Source organism: Triplophysa dalaica, chromosome 19, assembly GCF_015846415.1.
Source record: "Triplophysa dalaica isolate WHDGS20190420 chromosome 19, ASM1584641v1, whole genome shotgun sequence".
In the NCBI taxonomy this organism is placed as follows: domain Eukaryota; kingdom Metazoa; phylum Chordata; class Actinopteri; order Cypriniformes; family Nemacheilidae; genus Triplophysa; species Triplophysa dalaica.
The window spans coordinates 13321544-13345164 of NC_079560.1; the positions used below are offsets into that span (position 1 = coordinate 13321544).

The window sequence follows — 23621 nt, forward strand, 5'->3', positions numbered from 1 at the left end:
CAAACAAAACCAACAAAAATCTTATAAACATAATAATGTTTGAACCCATTGAGAAAGGTGTAAAAGGTGCAAAAATCATACAGTATTGATGGTTTTAGCAACCACAACGTTAACGTTTTGTGGCCCTAACTTAACTTCCGGTAGATCTGCACAAAGAATCAATAACTTAAGTAGTTTTAATTTACTTTTAATACAACTAACATACAATAAAATATGAATATAAATGATTTATCTATTGTATAACGCTCGGTGGCTTGTCAACATATGAAATACAGAACTATAAAAACCAGCAGCTCCTGTCGCAATAACAACAGTGTGGTCGACTTCACGCAGCTCTGCACAGACTGATCAGCGTATGACAACAAAGTACCGCGAGAGTGATTAGAAAGCACCTCTTGCTCTTTCAAGTCCGCCCCAAAATCCACTCCCATGTTCCCTTGTGGACTGGTGCCTAGTGCCGTATAGGTCTGCACTTCCTGACATCACCAAGTGTGGACTCGGGGGAAGTCCAAAAGACTGTTGTGCGCCATTAGGGACAGGGCCTTAAGCAATCACATTTGAAACAGAAAATAAATGTGGATGAGTGTCAGCTAATATAACATTTTTATTATTTTACTATTAATATTACAGTAGTAATATATTAATAAAAAAAATGTTTTTTAAAAACTGGATTGCGTAGTCCACGCGACTGAAGCTGACATCTGGAACAAAGGAAGTCGATGCATTTAACAAACATGAATGTACAACAGAGTCTAAAAACCATGCCATTTGTGCATACACTACGAAATAAAATGATGATCAAATAAGTGCCCAATGGAAAAAATAAACATATCAAATATTGAAAGTCTAAACATTATTGGCAATTACGTTAAAAACAGGAAGTGGAGTGCCAATCAGATCAACATTCAACTACACAGATTTTTCTGTCTACTTCAATGGAGGGGCTGATTTTAATGTTATAGAAAACCCCGCTTCTTATGGCGTCTTTGTTAAAAGGAAGTATGGAAAGCCGTATTTCGCCATCAACCAGACGCCTGGTGTTCAGAATACGCCTGTTTTTACGGCGTTTAAGACATACAGATGCCGAAAATTACTTCTGAACACCAGGCGTCTGGTTGATGGCGAAATATGACCCAAACGGCTTTCCATAAGGGCGCGACTACGTTTACCGCGTACTATGGAAGGCCAAATGGTGAAATCAACGCCGTTTCGCAATTCGTTAAAACCGCTGTCATTAACGCCGTTTTTACGGCAAAAAACGCCCTAATTTACGGAGCATGCGCTACAAAACGCCGTTCTTTGCCGCGTCTTGTCTTAAACGACGTGACCCGGCGTTTTCTGATTAGGTACCAGGCGTTTGGTTAGTGGCGAAATATGACCCATTTGACGTTCCATATTAAACGCACACCTGAACACACGTATTATTTGCGAATTACCCAACGGCATAAATCAGTGGTTCAGTCCTGTGGTTTGGTTTAACCTGCCCCGTGCAAACCAATTGAATACTGATTATGTTAAGTGGCAACTATTAGTATCTCTTTCAAAGCGTCTTATACTTCGGACAAAACCAGATGATGGTCCAACAAAAAGCCAACTAACAATTTATGTAAAAATAATTTGTAGGCTACAACGTGACTGACCAAACAAACAATGTGCATTTTGTTGTTCATTTTGCAGCATATTTTAATAATGGCATCGCACCAAACGCTTGGTTTAAAGAATAACGAAGTGAACGAAGAAACTTACGCCGCGTACTATAACTACGTCGATTTGACCGATCGCCTTCAAAGTTTGTCCCAGAAATACGCGCATATTTGTAGCCTGTCGAGTATCGGACAGTCCGTGGAAGGACGGGAGCTCTGGGTCATGAGGGTGACAACGGATCCGAGAATTGATGTGCCGGGGAAACCGAGGTTCAAGTATGTAGGCAACATACACGGGGACGAATCGTTATCACGGCAGGTGTTAGTTTATTTAATCGAGCACCTGTTGACTCGGTATAATCGTGATGCGCGTGTGACCGAGCTGGTGAACCGGACTGATATATACATAATGCCCAGCATGAATCCGGACGGGTTTGAGAGGGCTGAGGAGGGAGACTGTGCTGGCAGCAGTGAAGCTCGTCAAAATGCCAAACACTATGATCTCAACAGAAGTTTCCCAGACCAGTTTGAGCCCTCCGGTACGGTTTACGATATACCGGAGGTTACGGCTGTGATGAAGTGGATTCTTGAGAAAAAGTAGGTTGCTTTTTTTTTTTAAATGTTCTTGATATATAATAAATATAAATGTTATTGATAAAATTTATATAATTTCCCATGAATTTCATGAAAAAGATCACCTCTTCACTAATAAATCCATTAAAATGCCTATTTTGTAGTGTGTTTTTGGTTCTTATTTCAGTCGGATTTAATGGTTTTCTATTACAACATCCCAGCAAAAGAACAAAACGCATATAAGTAGAGACAACTGTTTCAATATCAGATTAATACACGGTTATCATGGCCCAAAACTGCTGGCACGTTATCACGGTTTTTGTTGGATTATTTGTAAAATAAATACATAATGGTTAATTAAAAGTTAATTTGAATTTTCTTTCATTTCTTTTGGGGTTTGTTTTTATTTGATTCGTCTTGTTTTTATTTATATGTAATGCTTACGACAAACGTAGGAAGGAAAATATATTGTTTGTGAACATTGTAAATCAAAACTTTAAAACTGTGCTTAATTTACAATATTATCATATGTGTAGAATTACCACAATATTGATAATCATGCATTTAATATCACATTTATTGACAATATTGGTGTATTGAAAGAGCCACAGACTATTATAGTTTCCATCAAAACTTGACAGTTCTCATTGTATCTCTTTAATTTCTATTGTATAATTTCTATGAACGTTTCTAATGTTGTTTGTTTGATTTTCAAAAAAGGGTTCAGATGCAAATGCCAGCACATCATTGGTCATGTCTCCATTCAATTTATTTTAGGTTCGTCCTGTCTGGTAGTTTACACGGGGGCTCAGTGGTGGCCAGTTACCCCTTTGATGACACCAGCTCTCATGAAACCCCAGGACATTACAGCCCCACGGCAGATGACGCACTGTTTCGCCATCTGGCGCAGATGTATGCAAAGAACCACCCCGTTATGAAGATGGGTGAACCTCACTGCCCAGATGATCCAAACCAAAGCTTTAAAGATGGAATCACCAATGGTGCAGAGTGGTATGACGTGGAAGGTAAACTAACTGTATGACATTTTACCGAAACCATTTCCTAATGTGACATTCTTGTGAGCTACTGTTTGGTGTCCTGTGCTCAGGTGGAATGCAGGATTACAACTACCTGAAGGGGAACTGTTTTGAAGTGACTTTTGAATTGAGTTGCTGCAAGTATCCGCCAGCATCTCAACTTTACATAGAGTGGGCCAACAACAGAGAGGCACTTCTTCTCTACTTGCAGGAAGTGAGATAACTTGAAAGCATGAAAGGAATTGTGTAGTCCCATAAATTGTGAGTTTTGATTATTTTTTAATTCTGTTTTAGGCTCATATAGGTGTGAGAGGTTTTGTTACAACCACATCAGGCCTTGCTCTCCCAGATGCAACCATCTCTGTTTCTGGAATCGATCACAACATCACAACTTGGACTTTTGGTGACTATTACCGCTTGCTGTTGCCTGGAATATACAACATCACTGCTAGTTCTCCTGGGTGATTATACACACACATATATTATAACAACACTAACCATGTCAATTTAAAATAAAGCTTTTTAAAGGATTTTTATGACACAGGTACCTTCCGATTATGGTGAAGAACGTGCCCGTGATCGAAAGAAAAGGAACGATGCTGAACTTTACTCTTGAGGAGATGCTAATGTCAGACTATGTCCTCACAGCAAATCCCACCGTAACCAATGCGGTTCTCAACCCTCCTGGTCCTTCCATCCCCAAGTCTCCCATCCAGTCCTTGGACTTTCGATATCATGGTTATGATGAAATTGAGATGTTGCTTCAGCTGTACAGTGCTGTCCATCCGTCCATCACGTACCTGTACTCCGCTGGCAGATCAGTGCAGGGCAGGAGTCTTTATGGGATTGAGATATCCACCAATCCTGGCGTTAATCAGCAAGGTATCAATAACTGTTGAGTAGGTTTAATTTAAAGGTGTCATGAAGAATTTTTAACCATTTGCACTGGGAAACCAAACCAAAACAAAAATGGTAATAAATTCATTATTTATATCCACCATTAAGTTCCTATAGTATTCCTGTATAGCTCCATTGATAGAACATTTCATTAGGTCAAAGCAAACTTTTTTTTGCAATAAAATATGAATGTACCTCTCTTTGCTTCAACCAGGTAAACCTGAGGTCATGTTTGTGGGTAACATGCATGGAAATGAGGTTATCGGCTGTGAAATTCTCCTGAATCTCATTGAATACATGTGCCGCAATTACGGCAAGGATGCTTTAGTCACCCGTCTGGTCAACAGCACAAGAATTCACATAATGCCTTCCATGAACCCAGACGGTTATGAACTGGCACTAAAAGGTAAGAGCGGAGGCATCTGATGGGCTGTTGTGGTGTTGCTTTCTCTTCACATCCTTATTTCTGATCTCACAGCTCAAAATGAACATAAGGTCTCGGGAGACCTTAGTATTATGGGACATGGTAACGGTCACCGTGTGGACCTGAACATGAACTTCCCTGATCGTCCAAAACCGAGGAACGTTATTCAACCAGAAACTCTAGCGGTGATGAAGTGGATCAAGTCTCACTTCTTTGTGCTGTCTGCAAGTATACGTGGAGGTACAAAAGTGTAGATTTTTCTGTTAAATGTCTTCTCAGTTTTATTCACTTTCTTTTAAAACACTGCTGTCTTTGTCTGTAGGGTTCAGGGGAGTAGTGTATCCTCATTCCATTGACTCTTTAGATGAAAACGTGTTTAAATCTGTGGCAGCCACTTACATGGTATGTGTACCAAATGCTGAGTTTTGACCCTGTTATAGTTCACTTTCATACAGTAAATGATGAGCAGAATATCAGAGTGTCTCGTAATGCTGAAAATTTGTTTTAAGCATTAAAAAAAAACGTATTTCTCTATTCCTGTCCAAAACTGTTATGTTTTCATTTTTCCAGCAATCTCAAGCTTTACAAGAGCCCCAGGATTGTGATGTATCGAGAACCAGAGAGAAGAAAGCCAGCAAGCACCGTCGTCCATCAGCAACAGGTTAATCTAATCAGTTTAGTCAACACAAGATCATACTCAAGCATTTTCTCCACTGAGCTCGTTTACATGCACAGTCTTATGCTGATTATGCTTAATAAGCTGATGTCATGTAGATGTGTTTTTAACAGTTTATCGGGGAAAGGTCATTAACGGCTTAAGCAAAAACCATTACTCCGATTTCGCACTGCATGTAACAGGGTGACCGCGGATCCTTAAAATGTCTTTGTCTTAAATTCCTTAATTAGCGTTAGAATGTCTTAAATATGCATGCCAAGGTCTTAGAAATGCAGTCGAACCGACACTGTAAAGATTTTTATTTTTTTTAAATCATGCGTTTTGTCACGCAGAACCATTAGGTGAGTGGACTGGACAGCTTTAGCCATGGAAGTGCAAATTTGTTTCTATGAAATTGGTCTTAAATTTCATTCTGCACGATATTAAAAAGGTCTTAACTCTTTCACCGCCATTGACGAGTTATCTTGTCATTTAAAAGAAAACGCTTCCCTGCCAAAGACGAGTTATTACGGCAATCAGTGTTTGTACTGTTGTACAGCAGGTGGTGCTATTTCACATCACTGGGAAAAAGTACAGAATCCCAGAATCCCAGAACTTAGAACGTTTATGTTTTAGCAGTTTTGTATCGGAGTGTAATCTGGGCGGAATCTTTGACAAAAACGTTAATTATCTTAAATCAAAATGATGCATTTTTGAAGAAACCTACCCACGTCTACGGAGTGATAAAAAACGAACAAATGAAGAGAGAAGAATACGGTTTCTTTTGTTTAAAAGCTGAGACTCTGTTCTTTCATTTGACGTATTGTTTGTCCATATATTCTTTACAGAAAATTTACTGTGAGCCATTAAAGTTGGGTGAAAATTTTTCAAAAACGCTGGCGTAGGCTGGCAACTTTTTTTAAAGAGGCTGGCGCCGAATGAGTTAAAACGTCTTCAATCTAACTCTCAGAAACCTGCAGATACCCTGATCTAAACGCCTTTACCGGTTTTCTCTCAGTTTTGTTCGTGCGCATGTCTGAAAGCGCAGTAGAAAAAGTCCCAAATGGAAGTAATAGTAAAATAACGCACAAAGGTCCGCTCTCGAATCATGCAGTTGATGTAGAAACGTCAAAATGAAGAACTATTGTTGCATATGCAGGTACTGCGGACATAAGAGATTTAAAAATACAACTTCTGTCAGTTTTCCAACTGGATTTTTAATTAGTAAACAGACTATTGATGATGATGTCACTGCATGCGAGAAACCCGGCAAGTCTCAAACTTCCATGTAAACACAGTTTTCCGCGTAGCCGTTTTATTACAACGTATGTAAACCCGTGAAGACAGGTTTCATTTAAGCAGATTTTTGATAGATATCCATTTATTTTGTGCATGTAAACGCACTCAATATTGTGGCTGATGTGATTTCAAAGAAAAAGCAGTTTTCGTGGTTCATCAACTTTTTTTTGATGTCGTTTGATTTCCCAACACAGCACAAGCTGGAGTTTTGAATTCTTAAGTTGACTTAAAAATGTACATTTTACATTTATTTGGTAGAAGCTTTTATCCAAAAGTGATTCATCTACATAAGGCAGTATACACAAGAACTGCCAGTCATAGAAAGTTTCGGGTTTAACGTTAAAAGGACATAAGCAAGCATACAGAGAAAAGCACATATAGAAAGAGATCACGTAACAGGTTTTTTTTGTAATATGAAAGTCACTGGTCAAGCATATTTAGATTTCTGTGAATTGTACCGATGTTTTAACTTGTAGGGACTGATATGTTGACCTGGGCGTACAGCCACACAGACACTTTAGCTGTTAACATCGGGCTCAGTTGTGATCAGCTGCCACCAGCGGAGTCGCTCTCACAATACTGGGAGCAAAATCACAGAGCCATTCTTCAGTTCATACAGCAGGTAATGTCATCCATGCTTTCACACATTTAGACCTTTTCATTATACAGTTTATTCAAAAGTTTACATACCCCTCTCAGAATCTGAAAAAAATGGGAAGTTTGAAAATAAGGGTTGTTTTTATTACGTACAGCCCTGAACAAGTTATTTCACATAACAGATGTTTATGTATAGTCAACATCACAGACTAATAATGAATTTAACAAAAATAAGTCCACTCAAAAGTTTACATGCACCTGATTCCTGTTACCTGAACAGTTATGCAAGTGTTTTTAGTTTTGTGATAGCCGTTGAAGAGTTTCTTGTTTAGTATGTAAACGGTCCATTTGACCTTCTGAAAAATATTTTTTCCGTTTTTTCAGCATCTTCTTACATATTTGACCCTTGTTCACCAGTGTCTGTGTGCTATTGAGATTCACCTTTTACCCCAAAGGATAATTGACAGACTCATACACAACTATTACAAAAGAGATGAGCATTCTCTAATGCTCAAGAAGGCAACACAATACTGGTCAGTTCAGGACAGGTCAGGTGGGTGTTAACCTTTGAACATTCTGTTTAATGTCCATTCTCATTTTGTTGAATGGGAAACGTAGATGTCATTTAGTAATGCCCTCATGAAGCTACAAATTATAAGTTATTTTATTAAAATAACAATTAAAACTGGTCACCCAGTCCAAACGTTTACACCCACCTGACTTTAAAATGTATAAACACCTATTATGTAAATTAACTTGTTTGGGTCAGTACCTGGTCATATGAAACTATCGAGTTGTTTTGGCTTAACAAAGTGCTCAGCGATGTAAAGATGATCTGTCATATCGCTTGTATATTCATTTTTTCTTTTTAATCTAAAAAAACACCCAAATTTCCTGCTCTAAAATCCTCCTTTTCCTACAAAGCATTATACAACCAGAAATTACTCTGCCGACTCTGGCGTCCCAAAAGCTCACTGGCGCCATCTTGTGCAACTAGTGAATAGGGGACTATTTTTGAGAAATTTTCCTTCGTTAAAGGGGTAATTCACCCAAAAATAAAATTCTGTCATGACTTATTCACTCTAGTTATTCCAAACCTGTATACATTTCTTTGTTTGGTTGAACATAAAGATATTTGGACGAATTCTTGTAACCTAACAGTTCTCTGACCCATTGACTAACAATGTAGGAAAAAAAATAAGTCAAAAGTGCCTCACAACTGTGTGCTTTCCTACATTCTTTAAAATATCATATTTTGTGTTCAACAGAACATTTTTTTTTTCCTACTATTGTCGTCAAAGTCCAAGAACTCCTTTGAAATATCTTTCTCAGTGTTTATCAAACCAAAGAAATGTATACAGATTTGGAACAACTCGAAAGTAAGTTATGACAGAATTTTTATTTTTGGGAGAATTGCACCTTTAAATATTTAAATAAACCTCAAAAGTAGCATTTCTTTCTCTAGATTAATGTATAGCTCTGAAAACCATGTCCGGTGATTTGCCTGGTGCTTTTTAACAATATTTAATGTTCAGATTATTTAATAGGTTAAAAATCTATTTTAAACATCTAGGTTAAATTTTGTACAAAATTGATTTACAAGGCCTGTTTACGGCTAGAACTCTAAAACCCCAAGAACAATAATTTTGCATACTTGCCTATCTACTTGTTCTAGGACTGTCAGGATATTAGATTTTCACTATGCGCTAATCATGTCCCAAAAAATTCTTGATAAAAAAAAATCAACAACAAAAAAATAAAGCTTGGTGTTCAAGGTTTTAGGTGGGTGTTTAATTATAGCTAAAATGTGTAAATGTCTAAAATCCCTTTAAAATATACATGCTTTGTGCAATGTGACTCATATCAGGTCCATTTGTTTGTGAGGGGTACTGTGACTGATGCTCATAGCGGCGAGGGCATCACTAATGCCACAGTCATGGTGGAAGACTCCAGACACCAGGTTCACACCAGCAGTACGGGACAATACTGGAGACCCCTCGCTCCTGGTTCTTATCATATCATAGCCTCTGCTCCAGGGTGAGACACACAAGAGCGAAGAGATTTTTGTCTGTAACATGTTTGATGATTCATTGCTGAGCAGTCAGCTTTCCTCTATTGTTTCTCAGGTACACTACAATGTCAGCGTCTGTCCGGGTGCTGGAGACTCGAGTGGAGCAGGTGGACTTCAAGCTGACCAGAGACATGTCACAGCCGTCCTTTGCAGAAGAACAACAGAAGGAGTTTGAGAAACTGTTGGAGAGGCTTTTGTCCGCTGTTCAGTTAGAAGAATTCATTCGCAGCCTTTTACCGGCTCAGACCCTTGAATATCGCAACTACAGAGAACAAGCAGAGTTCCTCCGAGGGCTTACGTTTAACTTCCCACGTATCACACGTCTGTACAGGTAACTCATTCTGAAGATACTTTATCATGACTTGTTGCAAAATCAAATAACCCAGGTTTAATATTCAGTGTGTAATATCTTGTTCAGTGCTATTTGTGAAACATACAGTAGGGGACAAAAGTGATGCCCAGAGGGCACATTTGTGCAAATGTTTTTTTTTCCGATTTCGCTTAAGTTTCGATTAAACCATCAACTTGGGTATGAGGTGTGTGGTACAAAATGGACAAAACAGACAAAAGACTAAACTTTGGCAAAACGACAAACCATATCATTATTATAGTTTTGTTTTTAATTAATATTTTGAATTTGCATTGCTAATTTAAGTGATAATTTTAGCAATTTTGGTTTGTTTTTGTATTTATTTGTTTATTTTTATGTCTCTATATAAGATTGTTTTTTTTATTTTAGTTTTTGTTTATTACAATTCAAGTGCCATAAACTTATTTCAGTTTATTTCTGATGCAATATTACAACTTTTCGTTAAGATTGTTTTTCCAATCATCTAAGTAAAATTTTATTTCAATAAAAGTAAGGTTTTAATTTTAGTAAATTAAAACATCCTTTCCGGGAATATGGGTTTTATTTGAATACACACAAAAAAAGCTTGCAGAAAATAACAATCTTTATTACAATTTTATCAATTATTATTTATTATATGTGGATATCCTCTCTTGTGACTAGTAATTTAATAATGAGCTATGTCTAAATAAATTTGTCCATATGTCGTCATTTTTTTTTTGCCAAGCCTACTTCTCAGATCTGAACTTCAGTTCACACACCAATCAAATATGCAACATAAAACAATTTTTGCATCTTCATTAATATTTTTGAATAAAGAATACCACAGATCATGTCTTTAGGAGAGGTGTACTATTTACTTAAGAAAATAAAAAATGGTTGTCAACATTTTCAGTGAGATCTGATATTTATAGCTGTAGTTGTAGTTTTTTTTTTAATTACCCTAAATTCTTTTGTTCAGTTTGGGCCAGAGCGTTGAGTTTAGGACCATCTGGGCCCTGGAGATCTCTGGCAATCTGGAGATGGCTCAACCTGATGAGCCCAAGATCCGTTTTGTGGCCGGTGTCCATGGTGACGCGGCAGTCGGTCCCGAGTTGCTGCTTGAATTCGCCTCTGTTCTTTGCCTCAACTATGGCAGAAATCCCACCATTACCAAGGCAGGCAACCAAAAACTTGTATTGTATTTTGTGTCTCTCAATAATAAAGTGAATCTTGGTTTCTTTTCTCTAGCTGATCGACAAGAGCAGGATACTGATTCTCCCATGTGTGAACCCTGATGGGCGAGAGCAGGCGCAGGAGGGTCAATGCACCTTCAACTTGGGTTACACCAATGCTCACGCCGCAGATCTGGATGCTGACTTCATCTATGGTCAGTCGAGTCATTTTTAACTAGTTTATAAGCAACCGGGCAAATCCTGACCGCTTTCATCTCCTTTATGTGTGCTTAGGCAACATCTCCGCCCAGCCAGAGACCCGTGCAGTGATGAATCTGATCAACGGAGGTGGTTTCTCTCTCTCTGTTGTGCTGGAAGGAGGCTTTCTTTTGGCCACGTATCCTTATGACAGACCCAATCAACATGGTAAAAAAACAACAGAATATTAGATGCTACACTGTATATGCAGTAGATAAAGGGTGTTTTACAGTCTGTTATATTTTAAAGCTCAAAATGAAGAGACGTTGAGATATTTGGCATCCTTGTATGCCAACAGCCATCCTTTCATGCACTTGGGTAACGTGGTGTGTGCAGAAGTCTCAGGTACTTTCATATCCAAATCCTCAAAAGATTTAAAGTCGTTGGTGTCGTTTAATATACGCGTTGTGTTGTGAATAATATAACCCAGCAGAGGAAATCCCAGGAGGTGTCATGCAGGGGGCGGAGTTCAACGCTCACACAGGCAGTATGAAGGTATCATAGGGAGAATTCAAGTTTGCATTGATGTGGCGGTTAATCTGACTTTTCATTTTAGCATGGACTGTATCTTTAAGACATATGATGCTCTTTCAGGACTTCAGTTTGGATGTGGGTGTTTGTCCTGAGATCACGGTGTACACCGGCTGTTGCATGTTCCCACCTGAATCTCAACTCTTCTCGCTGTGGATGGAGAACAGGACGCCTCTCTTCCGCATGCTGCTGGAGGTGGACACATTTTTAGGCAAACATCTCGGAAACCAATATTGTCAAACATGTATTTGAGATCCAATGTCAATTCAATTGCGTTTCTTCGCTGAAGGTTCACAGAAGGTTAAGTGGTGTTGTGAGGGACGGTAAAGGCCGCCCGGTGTCGGATGCTGTTGTTGTGGTGAATGGATCTCTGACTGTTCATACAGACAGTCAGGGTTATTTCACCACTTTACTGGCTCCAGGAACACATCAGCTGCAAGTTCAGGCTCACGGATATCAACAAGAGCTCCAGCAGGTGTATATGCCAAAAACTTTTACTCTTTTTAATAAGTTTTTTTATCATACATTTTTAACTTTAATGAGCGTCTAAACGGCTTTTTTGTAACCTCACAAGGTTAAAGCATCAAACTTTATTTCCTCATAATATGATATATAGGGATAGTTCTCCCAAAAATATGTAATTTATTCACTATTGTCATTTAAAACCTGTAAATGACTCTTTCCTTTGTGGGACACAGAATAAGATATTTTGAGATGTTTGGTTTTGTCTCAATGTTGCCAACATTCTTCAAAATATCTTCTTTTGTGTGTTGTTTGGTTGTCAACATTCTTCAAAATATCTTATTAGAAGAAAGTCACAAAGGTTAGAAACATACAAATTTTTATTTTTGGATGAACTAGCCTTTGAATGAAGTCCTGCAGAGGCTCACTTTAGTCCAGCAGGTGGTGCTAATACACACAATGCATCATAATCTAATTCCAATCTCTATGATTTTAGGTGAATATGTCCTCAGACAGACTCACCAGCCCCATCGTGATTGACTTTACTGCAGACAAGCGTCCTCTTGGCCAGGGGGTGTTTGTTATTGCATCAGGTAAAAAAGTTTACAATAATAATCGTTACTCACAAGTGCATTCCGTAGTGAACTGATCTGTAGGAGCCGAATGAAACACTTTCTTTTTTAGCTTGTTTGATGAGCGTCTTGTTCTGCGCCGTCTTCATCTGGCACATCCGCTCTGCCAAGTTCAGCCGCATATGTGACAGCATCCGCTGGTGTCGCAGTGACCGAGAAAGTCTCCTTATGGAGGCCATGGCTTCTGAGAAGTCACCCTTGCGGAAAGAGTTTCTGGAGGACAGCGAGAGTGAGGATGATCCTTTCTTTGTGGAGAGACGCTGAGTGCGCCACAGATTAGACTGATGAAAAATAAGTCTTTCTGCACTCCTATGGTTTTCAGAAGGTAAAATGAGCGGAGTAACAATAATCGTTGCTACTACGGTTTGTATATTTGTTGTTTCATTTGGAAATAAATGGCACTTGGTTTGCTTAGTCTGTGTACATTTATTATCATCTGGAAAAACTGAAGGTGGCAGAACAGCATCAAGACATCATGCAATATTGCTCGAGTAGAAGTGTTTTTGCCACAATTCGGCAAGACGCACGAGGCCGCAGACAATAACAGGCCATATACACGACTACGAGAGCGATATTGCATTTATACAGCAGTTCAACGGCACGCATTTGTAGATGAATAAAAAACAACATGGGAGTGTCTTTAAAGTGGCTATCTGTAAGATCGGCCTCTTTGTCGCCATCTCAGTTTGTTATTGCTACTGCATGTGGTATTTTCCTTACGTGAGTTGTGATTCGGCACTGCTCAAATGCGCAGATGAGTCACATTTTTTGCTGTTGTACATCACGTGAGAATCTTCACTGTACATCAGAAGCGTATAATAAACGTAACAGATAACATGGCAGATGATAGAACACGAAACAAATAAGAACATAAATAGACCAAAATAGCGCAAGTGGCAGCTGTGTTGAAGTGTTTTGATATTATTTCGGGTGCTGGGTCATATCACTGCATACACTGCCGTTTTACCCGGGTGTCTCCAATTTTGTTATTTGGCATGGAAGTGACCGAAGATCTCCGAATGCGATCGCAGGTCTCAAATGCTGACAGTTAACGTTACGGTCATATTGTACATCAAACAACTATGTACATAAACTATGCAAAAAGCATTGACATCATATCCAGGAAATAAGTCCGTAAATTTGAGTAAAATCACAGGCTGCACTTATCCCGTGCAAGTGCTCCTCATGTAATATAGATGTGGGGAGGTCATTTCTAAATCCCACAAGGTCCCCAGATAATACTAATCGCGTGCAAATAGCGCTTAAGTTACATTTATCATAATGAACATAACAAGGAGAGAAATAACAACCACCCGTCTGTAGTAACACAATACGTCTGCTACGGGTTTTGTTAACTATTGAAATGGCTTACCTGTTCTATTCAGAAGTTCACGCCTTTGAAATGCGTTGCCAATATTAATTCTTGTTTTTGCGCAGGTCCTATATCACATTCCCTTTTTTCTTCGTAAACTCTCATCAGTTTGTACTTTCTTGGTTTTCACAAATGATGAATCCCCAGATGTCCGCTGCTTGTGTTTAAAAGTACTAAATGGCGCCACAAATAATACTAAAGGTTTCCAATAGAATTGTCTTTGTACATGGCACCCCTGACCCTCGCAGCACTTTTAAAGGAGCTGGAGAACTAGTGTTCCAGTCGCCACCTAGTAGCCATCTTCCAGTATTGGCGTTTGTTATTCCATATATGGGCAGTGTTGAGATTCAAGTTCAAGTGACTTTGTCATTTCAACAATATACAGTGAGACGAAACCCCGTTCCCCTAGGACCAAGGTGCTATGCATAAGACATAAACACACAGACTACGTAAAGTGCACATGTGCAAATCTATGCAAGTACAACTATTAGTCCAAAAGAAAAACGTGACCCACAATCATAGTACACAGCATTCAACATCGGAGTGCAAACAAGTAGTGAAACATTGTCCATGTTATCAAACTACTGTTCATGTAAACGTTCAATGAGGAACAAGCAGCAGTGTTGGTGCAAATATATTCAAGTCAGTTATTGGTTCAAATGTGCAAACAGGGTGTTACAATGTATATGTGTTATGTCCAGAGTCTTTTTATATAGGAGTTGAATGGCTCGTGGAAAGAAGCTGTTGCACAGTCTGGAGCTGAGGGCACGAATGCTCCGGTACCTTCTTCCAAAAGGGTGAGAAGTGCGTGAGAGGGGCGAATGGGACTAGGTAAGGTGGGTGGACACCAAGGAATTTGTTGCTCTTTACGATCTCCACTGAGGAGCCGTTGTCTTCCTGAAGTCAACAAGCATCTCTTTAGCTCTGTCACTTTCAGAGAAAGGTTGTCGACACTACACCAGTCCGTTAGCCTCTCCACATTCTCTCTGTATGCCGACTCGTCGTTTCTACTGATGAGACCCACCGCAGTCGTGTCATTTGCAAACTCGATGATGTGGTTTGAGCCGTGCGTTGATACACAGTCATGTGCAGGACACGGCAGACTTCTTCGTCACTGGGACGATGGTGGTGGCCTTCAAACAGATGGGAACAACGGCACTGCACAGAGACATGTTAAAGATGTCAGTAAGAATATCTGTCATTCGGTCAAGTACATCCTCTGAGCACCCTGCCAGAAATGCTTTCTGGTCCTGCAGCTATCCATGGGTTAACTTTGAGTAGAGCTATCCTCACATCAGGAAAGGTAAGGCACAGCACCTGGTCGCTTGGAGATGGGAGGGGGGGGGTTTCTTGGTGTCACGTTGTTCTGCATATTGAACAGAGCATAAAAGCTGTTCCGTGTATCTGTGAGGGAGCCATCACTGACACAGGCAGGTGATGATGTCCTGTAGTTGTTGATGGCTTGGATGCCCTGCCACATGCGCCTTGTTTCACCACTGTCCTTGAAGTGATCATTCGATCTCATTAGTTTCGGTTCACCACAATCTTTGCTTTGGAGAAAGATATGCCTGTAAGTTTATTTACTATCTGTAAGCATTCATATTGGAAGTTAAACTGTGATCGATACAATATGATAGTGAAAGAAAGCCCTATCGCATAGCCTATGTATTGCCCTTTGCAGATGGCAGTCCACGCGTTTATACGTGACATTATTAATGTGTGGTTTGTAAGTTCATAACTTGTTTATTGTATGTCAGTTTTCCCAAAAAAATTGAAAGCATCACGACGTAGACATTCTGGAAAGGGTAAACTTCTTTGTGTGTTTGTTTGCTTGTTAGCTAGCTGTCTAACTTCTTTCGAGTGACACAGTTGCAAGAACAGCATAGTGTGAGTTCGTTTAGTGGCGGAGTGATACAAACAGTCAGTGAAGCGGTTCAACATTTCATTCCAGGGGTGGAATTGCATGGCTCTCAGCTAATCAGATTCGAGAAGCAGAAAGAATTGTTGTATAATAAAAAATAATGGATAACCCTTTGTAGCAGCTGTAGGCCCGGTTTCATAGACATGGTTTAGCTTAAGATAGGACTATGACATAAATATCTTCATGGGCAAGTTATATTCAGTAAAGACAGGTCTCGCATTCATTTTAGTCAAGGCCTAGCCTCAAGCCTTGTCTGTGAAACCGAGCCTTCATGAATGATTTTTATGATGGAGTTATCCGAAGCATCAACTTTGACATTTCATATAAATTTTTTTACTGATATCAATTGTTTACCTCCGATAGCTTTAACACATTTATGTGACCACATCTTAAGTAACCGACTGGAGTGCATTCAAGATAAAACCTTTTTCATTAATGCTTAGAAGGGCGTGCTCTTTCTCTGTTCTTCTGTCATGTTTACTACCCTTTGGCATATAACCATTATACCAGCTTCCACCCTATAAGAGACCTCTAAGGAGTTCTGAGGGGGAAAGTCCATTAGATGTTTCCTGGAATTGGCCTAACAGCTGTGGTTTACCTCAAGCTAACCTCTCTTTCTGTCTGTCTGTTTCTTGCTCTTTTTCTCTCTCTCTCTCTCTCTCTCTCTCTCTCTCTCTCTCTCTCTCTCTCTCTCTCTCTCTCTCTCTCTCTCTCTCTCTCTCTCTCTCTCTCTCTCTCTCTCTCTCTCTCTCTCTCTCTCTCTCTCTCAAAGCTGTAGGCCAACTCTTATATGTTCAGTAGATGCACATGTGCAACACTTGGTATGAAGAATGAATGTCATATCTTTATTGTTGTCTCTGTAAAAGCACAATCCTAACAGCTGGTATGTTGAAAGACATGTAAACTGAGTAATCCACTGTAAATTAGACTATAATTCAATGGGCGACTGTACACTACACACACCCAGCAGGACTTTCTGTGTGTGTAGCAAATGAGATGGATAAGTGCTATTGATTTTCAAAACTTCATTTGGCAGGATCGGCTTACACCCTTTCTGCAAAGATCGAGAACTTAGTGTTGTGGGTGTTGGGTTCAGATATAAAAACAATAATTACTCTAATAACTTTATATTGAGATCAATAAGAGTTATTAAATATAAAATACATGTGTTGAGACCTGGGCAATGAAACCTTGAAATACTGAATTTATTACCTATATTTTACAAACCCCCTGATGATAAAGTCCAGACTTCAGAAAAATATCAGTATAAACACGAGTTCTGTTTTACAAAAAAGAGAAAAATAATGCTTTTGAGTTAACATAATGGGGAAGGGATGACACTTTATTGCCATGTGTGCTGGGACACATAAGTAATAAGTAAGAGGTGCTAGGATAAGTACTTGAATGTCTGTTCTGTCAGGGTTTTTCTTCACTGTTGTTAAATTCCAGCGCGACGGCAAAACAAAAGTTCTTCTTCTCCATGTTGGTTGTAAGACTGATGTTATGATACACTGCTTTGTGAAAAGTTAAGTTAGGTCATTGTGAAAAGGGCGTATTTGTCAAAAAGGACACTAGGCAGTATATTTTGTATGTACAGATGTGCTCTATATAAAATTATACGGTTATGTAAATAACTTTTATGTAAAAGTTATGCAGGGGAGTGTGGATGGCTGAATATTATATCAATAACATAATATATGTTATTGATATATGTTAAAATTGCAAAAAAAATATCCATCCAGCTAAACCACAGTCAGTGAATAGTAAACTCACGCACACATATGGGGTGTTATTTACAGCTATCACTAGAGCTGAAGGGCACGTAAGTCGTTACTCGCAGCCTTTGTAATCAAACCGGCTGGTCACAAGTCCGATTCTCTAACCATTAGGCCACGACTACCCACACCTTTAATGCGAGCTCAGTGCCCCTGGTGTGTGGCATAACACTACAACACATTATCATAAATCAATGCAACCATACTAGGGGTGACCCCGATTTGTCAAAGATTCGATGCTTCGATAGGAGGAGCCTGATTCGACTACCAATCTCACAGTCAAATCTTTGCAGAGGTGTTATGGAATGGAGATCATGCCATTTTGGTTATGGGCACTGGCGTAGCAGACGGGCACGCACTGCGCTGCCAAAAATATTATTTATGATGTAAAGAAATGGGACATTTTGAGAATTGGGTATCGCACATATGAGCGCGAGGTCTGGCTATAACCCGGGGCAGGATCACGTCTCTCTGTGTCTTCTGTGCTGTGAGAACGGTATAGAGAAGCAACACGTTCCGCATGCACCCGCAGATGACTCACAAATGAATGTGTACTGTACACCGTTTCCAAACGTTTGTCACTTGTTTGGGCATTTAAACATGAATTAACACCTTCTCTTTGAATACACATAGTCCGTTACTTAGACTGAACTTTGCGCTGGACTGCATGTTACAAAAAAAATTACATTTATGCATTTGGCAAATGCTTTTATCCAAAGCGACTTACATTGCATTATCCTATACATTTGTTTCTAAGTATGTGGAATCCCTTGGTATTGAACCCACGACCTTGCGTTGTTCATGCAATGCTCTTACCACTGAGCTACAGGAAAGTAAAATAACAACAATCACTGCATATAGCAAAAAAGGTGAAATGGGAAGATGCTTTATTGCTTTCCTCCTTGACGTGCGGTAAATAAAGTAACTGTATTTGTAGTTCATTAATTAATGTGCTATGTTCCCATTTGTAAAAAATAATTCAATATTGAGGCGAAATCTTAACCACCTGGTGTCGTCCCCAAATCCCCCATGTGCATGCAAACATACGTATACACATCTAATGACTTGTATATCAGTCGACCATAGGGAAGACGTGACAACGCTGAATCAAAGTTGTAAATCCTTAGTCGGGGACACCCCTAAACCATACGAGCCAAACTGTTGGCTAAGGCTGTTATAGCCCGACTGCCACAGTTAATGCAAGCTCAGTACCCCCGGTCCCGTATGGCAAAACAATACAACACATTGTCATAACCTTGTCACAACCATACGCGCCACCAAATTGGCATACCAGAGATTCTTTCTTTCAAATGCTTCGTTAAAGTACGGTCAACTCAACTATGAGGACTGTCCTACTGGAGCTGGACCACAGAACCATGTGCGGGCGCAGGTTGGTCGCTTCAATTTCCAAGGGGAAAGTACGTCTTTGGTTTAAATCAACTCGCATTTCCCAATCCCTGGCTATACTCAGCAGACCTGAATCTGGGGTTAAGGGCTTGACCAGCGTTTTCTGCCCCTCCTGAAAAATGGGTTGCCTTTTTAGCGAGTTATACAAGGCGTTTCGGGGAATGGCAATTTCTGCCACTCTCTTGGTCTCAATTGCTGCAGCCAAGCACTTTACTTGATTGTGGCGCCATCTGTATCTTCCCAGTGTCAAGCTCTTCTTTCAACCCAAAAGAATGTTTAAAGCTGAATATATGGGGCAGGCTGGATCCTGTCCACACCAAACATGCAGATCTGTTGGTGAGGGCAGCAGATCATACTATAGCTCTTATGATAAATTTGCTTCCATACTCCACAGCTCACTCCAAGTGATTTTGCACCATTCAATGCCTTCCCACCTCATCCAATGGCCTTGCTGGGCTTGAGAGACCACTCTGGCGCATGTAACGTACTGTCCAGGATGGCTTCATTCAGCCAGGTTTCCGTGAAACACAGAGCAGCAGAATTTGTTATACTTTAAAACAGAGAGCAGAGAATGGGATGTGGTGACCTGACAAGAACTGAGATGATGGAGCTAGATAAAGGACGCAGCGAGTAGACGCGTCTTCACTATAAAATTTCAAATGCTATTAGATTATTAATGATAATCTTAAATCTATAATTTAACTTATTAGTAAGTTTATTTATTTGATTTACCCTTGTTTTGCATGCACTTTCGAGCTTGTGCAGAGGCAGCAGCTTTTGACAGAGGGGAACTGGAATCCTCTGGTTGGGCCTGGTTTCTCCAGAGTTTTTTTATTCTAGATTCCTCGCAACCGTTTGCATACTGTTTTGCACGATTTGCCTGGGCGGGGGGGGGGCTGCTTTAGAATAAGAATTTTAAAGTTTAACATAATTAATATTGCATATAGGAATATAAAGTCTGTTTAATATTGAACCATGTTTCTCTCTTTATCTTAAATGTGTGCTTCACTGTGCTTGCGTGTCTGTGTGTGGAGGGTTCGTATGTGGGTATTTCTGTCTTCTGTGTTTTCACCTGTTTTGTTTTAACAGGCATAACTTTAATTGTTTGCTATGGTCAATTCATGTACAGCTTGTAACAATGCAAATTGTTAAAAGCTCTATATAAATAAACTTGAGTTGGGTATTTAAACCATCAAATATTGACATCTGATTCATCAATACTAGAACCTTTGATAAAAACTTGTTATTTTTCTCAGGTTGATTGCCCACTGTTATATTGATAATCTTATGTGTTATACAATTTGAATTTTTTTACTAATCCTACACACGGCTATTTGTAAAGCTTTATGAACTTAATATAATGGTAGCAAAACTGATTATTTATTATGTTTAATCATCAAATCTGAATAGAAAGCAAAAAGTCAAATTGTATGTAAATAATCCCATCTGGGGTTAAATTCTCATTGTTATTATGGTTAAATGTATGTTGAACTGTGTTATTGGGTTCAGATAGTGCATCAACAAACCCATTTGCCACTAGAATGCTTTTACCGTTCTTACAATCCCCAGCTGCGCTCAGCCATTAGTGAAGCTTGGCATGATTTTTGAAAATGATAAAAAAACAGACATTCCATGGTTTTGGAAAACAAGTACATCACAAATGTCTTTGTGTGGTGGAAATCATGTATCAAAGATATAAGTGATCTCAAGCATTAATAAACACTTAACACTAAGAAGTGATTTCCTCTTTTAAGGTGTGACCATTGTAATACACTTGTGGCTTTAAAGCACAAATGGCAAGTTTAGCCATGTCACTTCCTTTTGAGGTTGGTAATGACTAATTGTAAAGATGAAAAGAATGCACTTGACGGTCAGGATATCAGTTAGCAGACCTCTGTTTTTTGTGCGTTAACTCTTTTGCGCTCACAGTTTTTTAAGCCTGAATAAGAGATTGACAACAGAACAGGATTTAGCTGTTGTTGTTTTTTTCAAAGTAAAATGACCACATCTTATTTTATCCATCCATCCATCCATTTTCTACCGCTTATCCGAACTACCTCGGGTCACGGGGAGCCTGCGCCTATCTCAGGAGTCATCGGGCATCAAGGCAGGATACACCCTGGATGGAGTGCCAACCCATCGCAGGGCCATCTTATTTTATCCTAAAATCAAAACAGAAGAGTAAAGTGTATAGAAATGGCCAAATATTTTAGTCCAACTTGAGGTAAAAAAAACAACACTCCAACACTAGAAAATCATGTTCTTTTGTTTAATTCATAACTTGCACAAATATGGTGGCATATCAGCATAAGAGAAATTCGGAGTAAAATTTTTCAAACATGCTTGTGCTTTTTGTTGTGCTGAAATAAAACTTGAACATAGCCCTTTCTCCGCTTCAGTGCAACTGTTTGATGTCTCCCTACTTTGTTAAATCCTGGAGACAATCATTAATTTCTCATCGGTCGGTGTATAGATTTTACAGCAAATAGTACCTTGGTGGCTGTATGCAGGGTTATTCAAAATGTTATTACAATCATACAAAGAAAAAAAATATAAAGATAATAAAGTCTCATAATTAATGCAAGACTTAATTTAAAAGGAAGAGATAATTATTTTGATTTACAACCAGTGTTTTTTTTAAAGAGCAGAAGAAAGGCATTTAAAAATTATGAACAGAGCTTATATGTTATTATAATATTTGTTTTCAATATATTTAAAATTGATAAATTATAGATATTAAAAAATAAAAAAACACAAAATAAGCAAAATAAATACAAGTTATGTCATGTTAGATTGATAGATTTGCTTCAGTTTTTTATTGCATAAGGCAAAAGCTTTGTGAGAAAAAGATTTGACAAGACAACACGAAAGAATACCAAGACTTAAACAAACTTTTAGGGAAGCTGATAGATATTTATTGGGAATGACATTCAGTCTATCTTTCATCTTTAGTAGGCAACATGTTGACATTTATGCTTTGGTTTCAGCTTCTGTATAATATCCACGACTGCACAACAGCTTATCATATCTCTGGGAGAGAGAAAGAGATGTATAAGCATGCTGATTTTTATAGCACCAGATTACATATAAAAAAATTGTTCACAATATTGATGGTAATATTGACACTAAAAGTTTAAAAGGTTTCAAGGCATCAGTGTGTGTGCAGAGAGAGATGTTACCTGTCATCGCCACATAGAGGAGAATGGCCGAACCCACAATAATGGAAACGAGGCTAAGCATCAAAGACAGACGTCCAATTTTTCTGCCTCCTTCATAATCTTTTGCCCGTATCATGCCGCGTGCCTAAAGGGATGCGCGTGCACATTTTAATTGCACAATTAATAAAGTTTTTATTAATAAACTAAATAAATGTGATGAATATGAATGCATTCTGTATAACGCATACAACTAATAATTATTAAACTCAAGTTATCTCTAACCATAAGTTTAACTTAAATGACAGTACTCACCATATGCGAAAAATAAATCGCAAACACGTTTATAGGAACCGCAGGACAGAAGCATGATATCACGGCCACCCAAAGGTAGGTCCACGGCTCGCTCTCGCCGGGTTTCGGCGACGAGGTGCGGCTGAAATCGACCTGTGATGGAGAGAGGGATACTGAATCGTCGTTTTGCGCTGTGTTTTCATTCTTAGACTTAATGCTGTAAGTATCAGACTTGTGGTTCAATTCTCCCTTCAGCTCTTTAGTCGAGAGGTCAAGAAGTTTCTCCGTGTCTCCGAAATCAGAATCAAGCGCCCCGCTCACACCAAGGACACCTGTCGCTCGAGGAGCATCCGTATTTATAGCCATCTCTTGCAGAACAGATCATAAAAAACTTAGATTTTAGATTTTATTCATTTAATCCAATTAATCGCAGTGGCGGATTTCGTACAGTACATAAAACAGCTATTGGACATCCATCCACTCATCAATATTTCATCTGATATGGATCTGAAATTTGAGAAGACACTCGAGTTTATATAAGCTCGATCAACAAAAGTTGCGTAGATCAATCAGTTTGTGCGCGCCGACGCTGCGTTTGATTGGTGGACGTGCGTTAATTGACTGTGCGCGTGTTGTTTTACTTTGGTGATAATCGCAGAAAATAGAGTGGCTCTCTTAATACACCCATACATGTACTTAAGAGAGAAAAACAAACCTTAGAAGAATGTTTTTACTACCTTATGTGTTATGCCTATAACTTTGTACTAACAACTTGTCATCACATTTATAACTTCTAAAAAAAAGGTTATGGTTTATTATTTGTCGTGTCAATTACGTATTCAGGTTCTTGCCATTATAGTAAATGTTTTAAACGGTTTTGTCCAACCTATTGTCTACACTCTTAAAAAAGGCTATAGCACTAAAACATGTTCTTGGCTCGTGATCATAGGTGAAGCACTTTAAACCGTATCGTGGCAAGATCTAAGCCGCAAGTTATGTAGCACCATTTTTAAATGTTTTGGCACCCCCTAGGGGTCATATTTTTACATGACAGTTTTTTTGTAATTGATATTAAGCAGTTTTGCGCTCTGCTAATCTAAATAAAGTGACATTCC

The 23621-nt window shown here is 39.0% G+C and overlaps 2 protein-coding genes across 3 annotated transcripts; one reads left to right on the top strand and one right to left on the bottom strand.

The window, feature by feature from the left end:
• Positions 1-1339: 1339 nt before the first annotated feature.
• Positions 1340-12996, top strand: cpdb (carboxypeptidase D, b). 2 transcript variants are annotated; one of them, XM_056730934.1, is made up of 21 exons: positions 1340-2240; positions 2994-3241; positions 3325-3467; positions 3548-3714; positions 3798-4135; positions 4365-4556; positions 4629-4814; positions 4897-4976; positions 5145-5235; positions 7005-7150; positions 8993-9162; positions 9252-9527; positions 10507-10702; positions 10776-10914; positions 10994-11125; positions 11207-11302; positions 11388-11452; positions 11552-11683; positions 11778-11963; positions 12447-12543; positions 12635-12996. In XM_056730934.1, exons 1-21 carry the CDS (start codon positions 1651-1653, stop codon positions 12844-12846), a joined length of 3882 nt encoding a protein of 1293 aa, XP_056586912.1. In that variant the 5' UTR covers positions 1340-1650; the 3' UTR covers positions 12847-12996. The 2 variants fall into 2 exon arrangements, with proteins under 2 accessions (XP_056586912.1, XP_056586913.1); XM_056730935.1 differs by having other exon boundaries at positions 11391-11452.
• Positions 12997-22007: 9011 nt separating this feature from the next.
• trarg1b (trafficking regulator of GLUT4 (SLC2A4) 1b) lies at positions 22008-23119 on the bottom strand. The gene is made up of 3 exons (XM_056731443.1): positions 22528-23119; positions 22237-22360; positions 22008-22087 (listed from the first exon to the last, which is right to left on the bottom strand). The coding sequence occupies exons 1-3, from the start codon at positions 22870-22872 to the stop codon at positions 22080-22082; spliced, it is 477 nt and encodes a 158-aa protein (XP_056587421.1). The 5' UTR covers positions 22873-23119; the 3' UTR covers positions 22008-22079.
• Between the last annotated feature and the right edge of the window lie 502 nt (positions 23120-23621).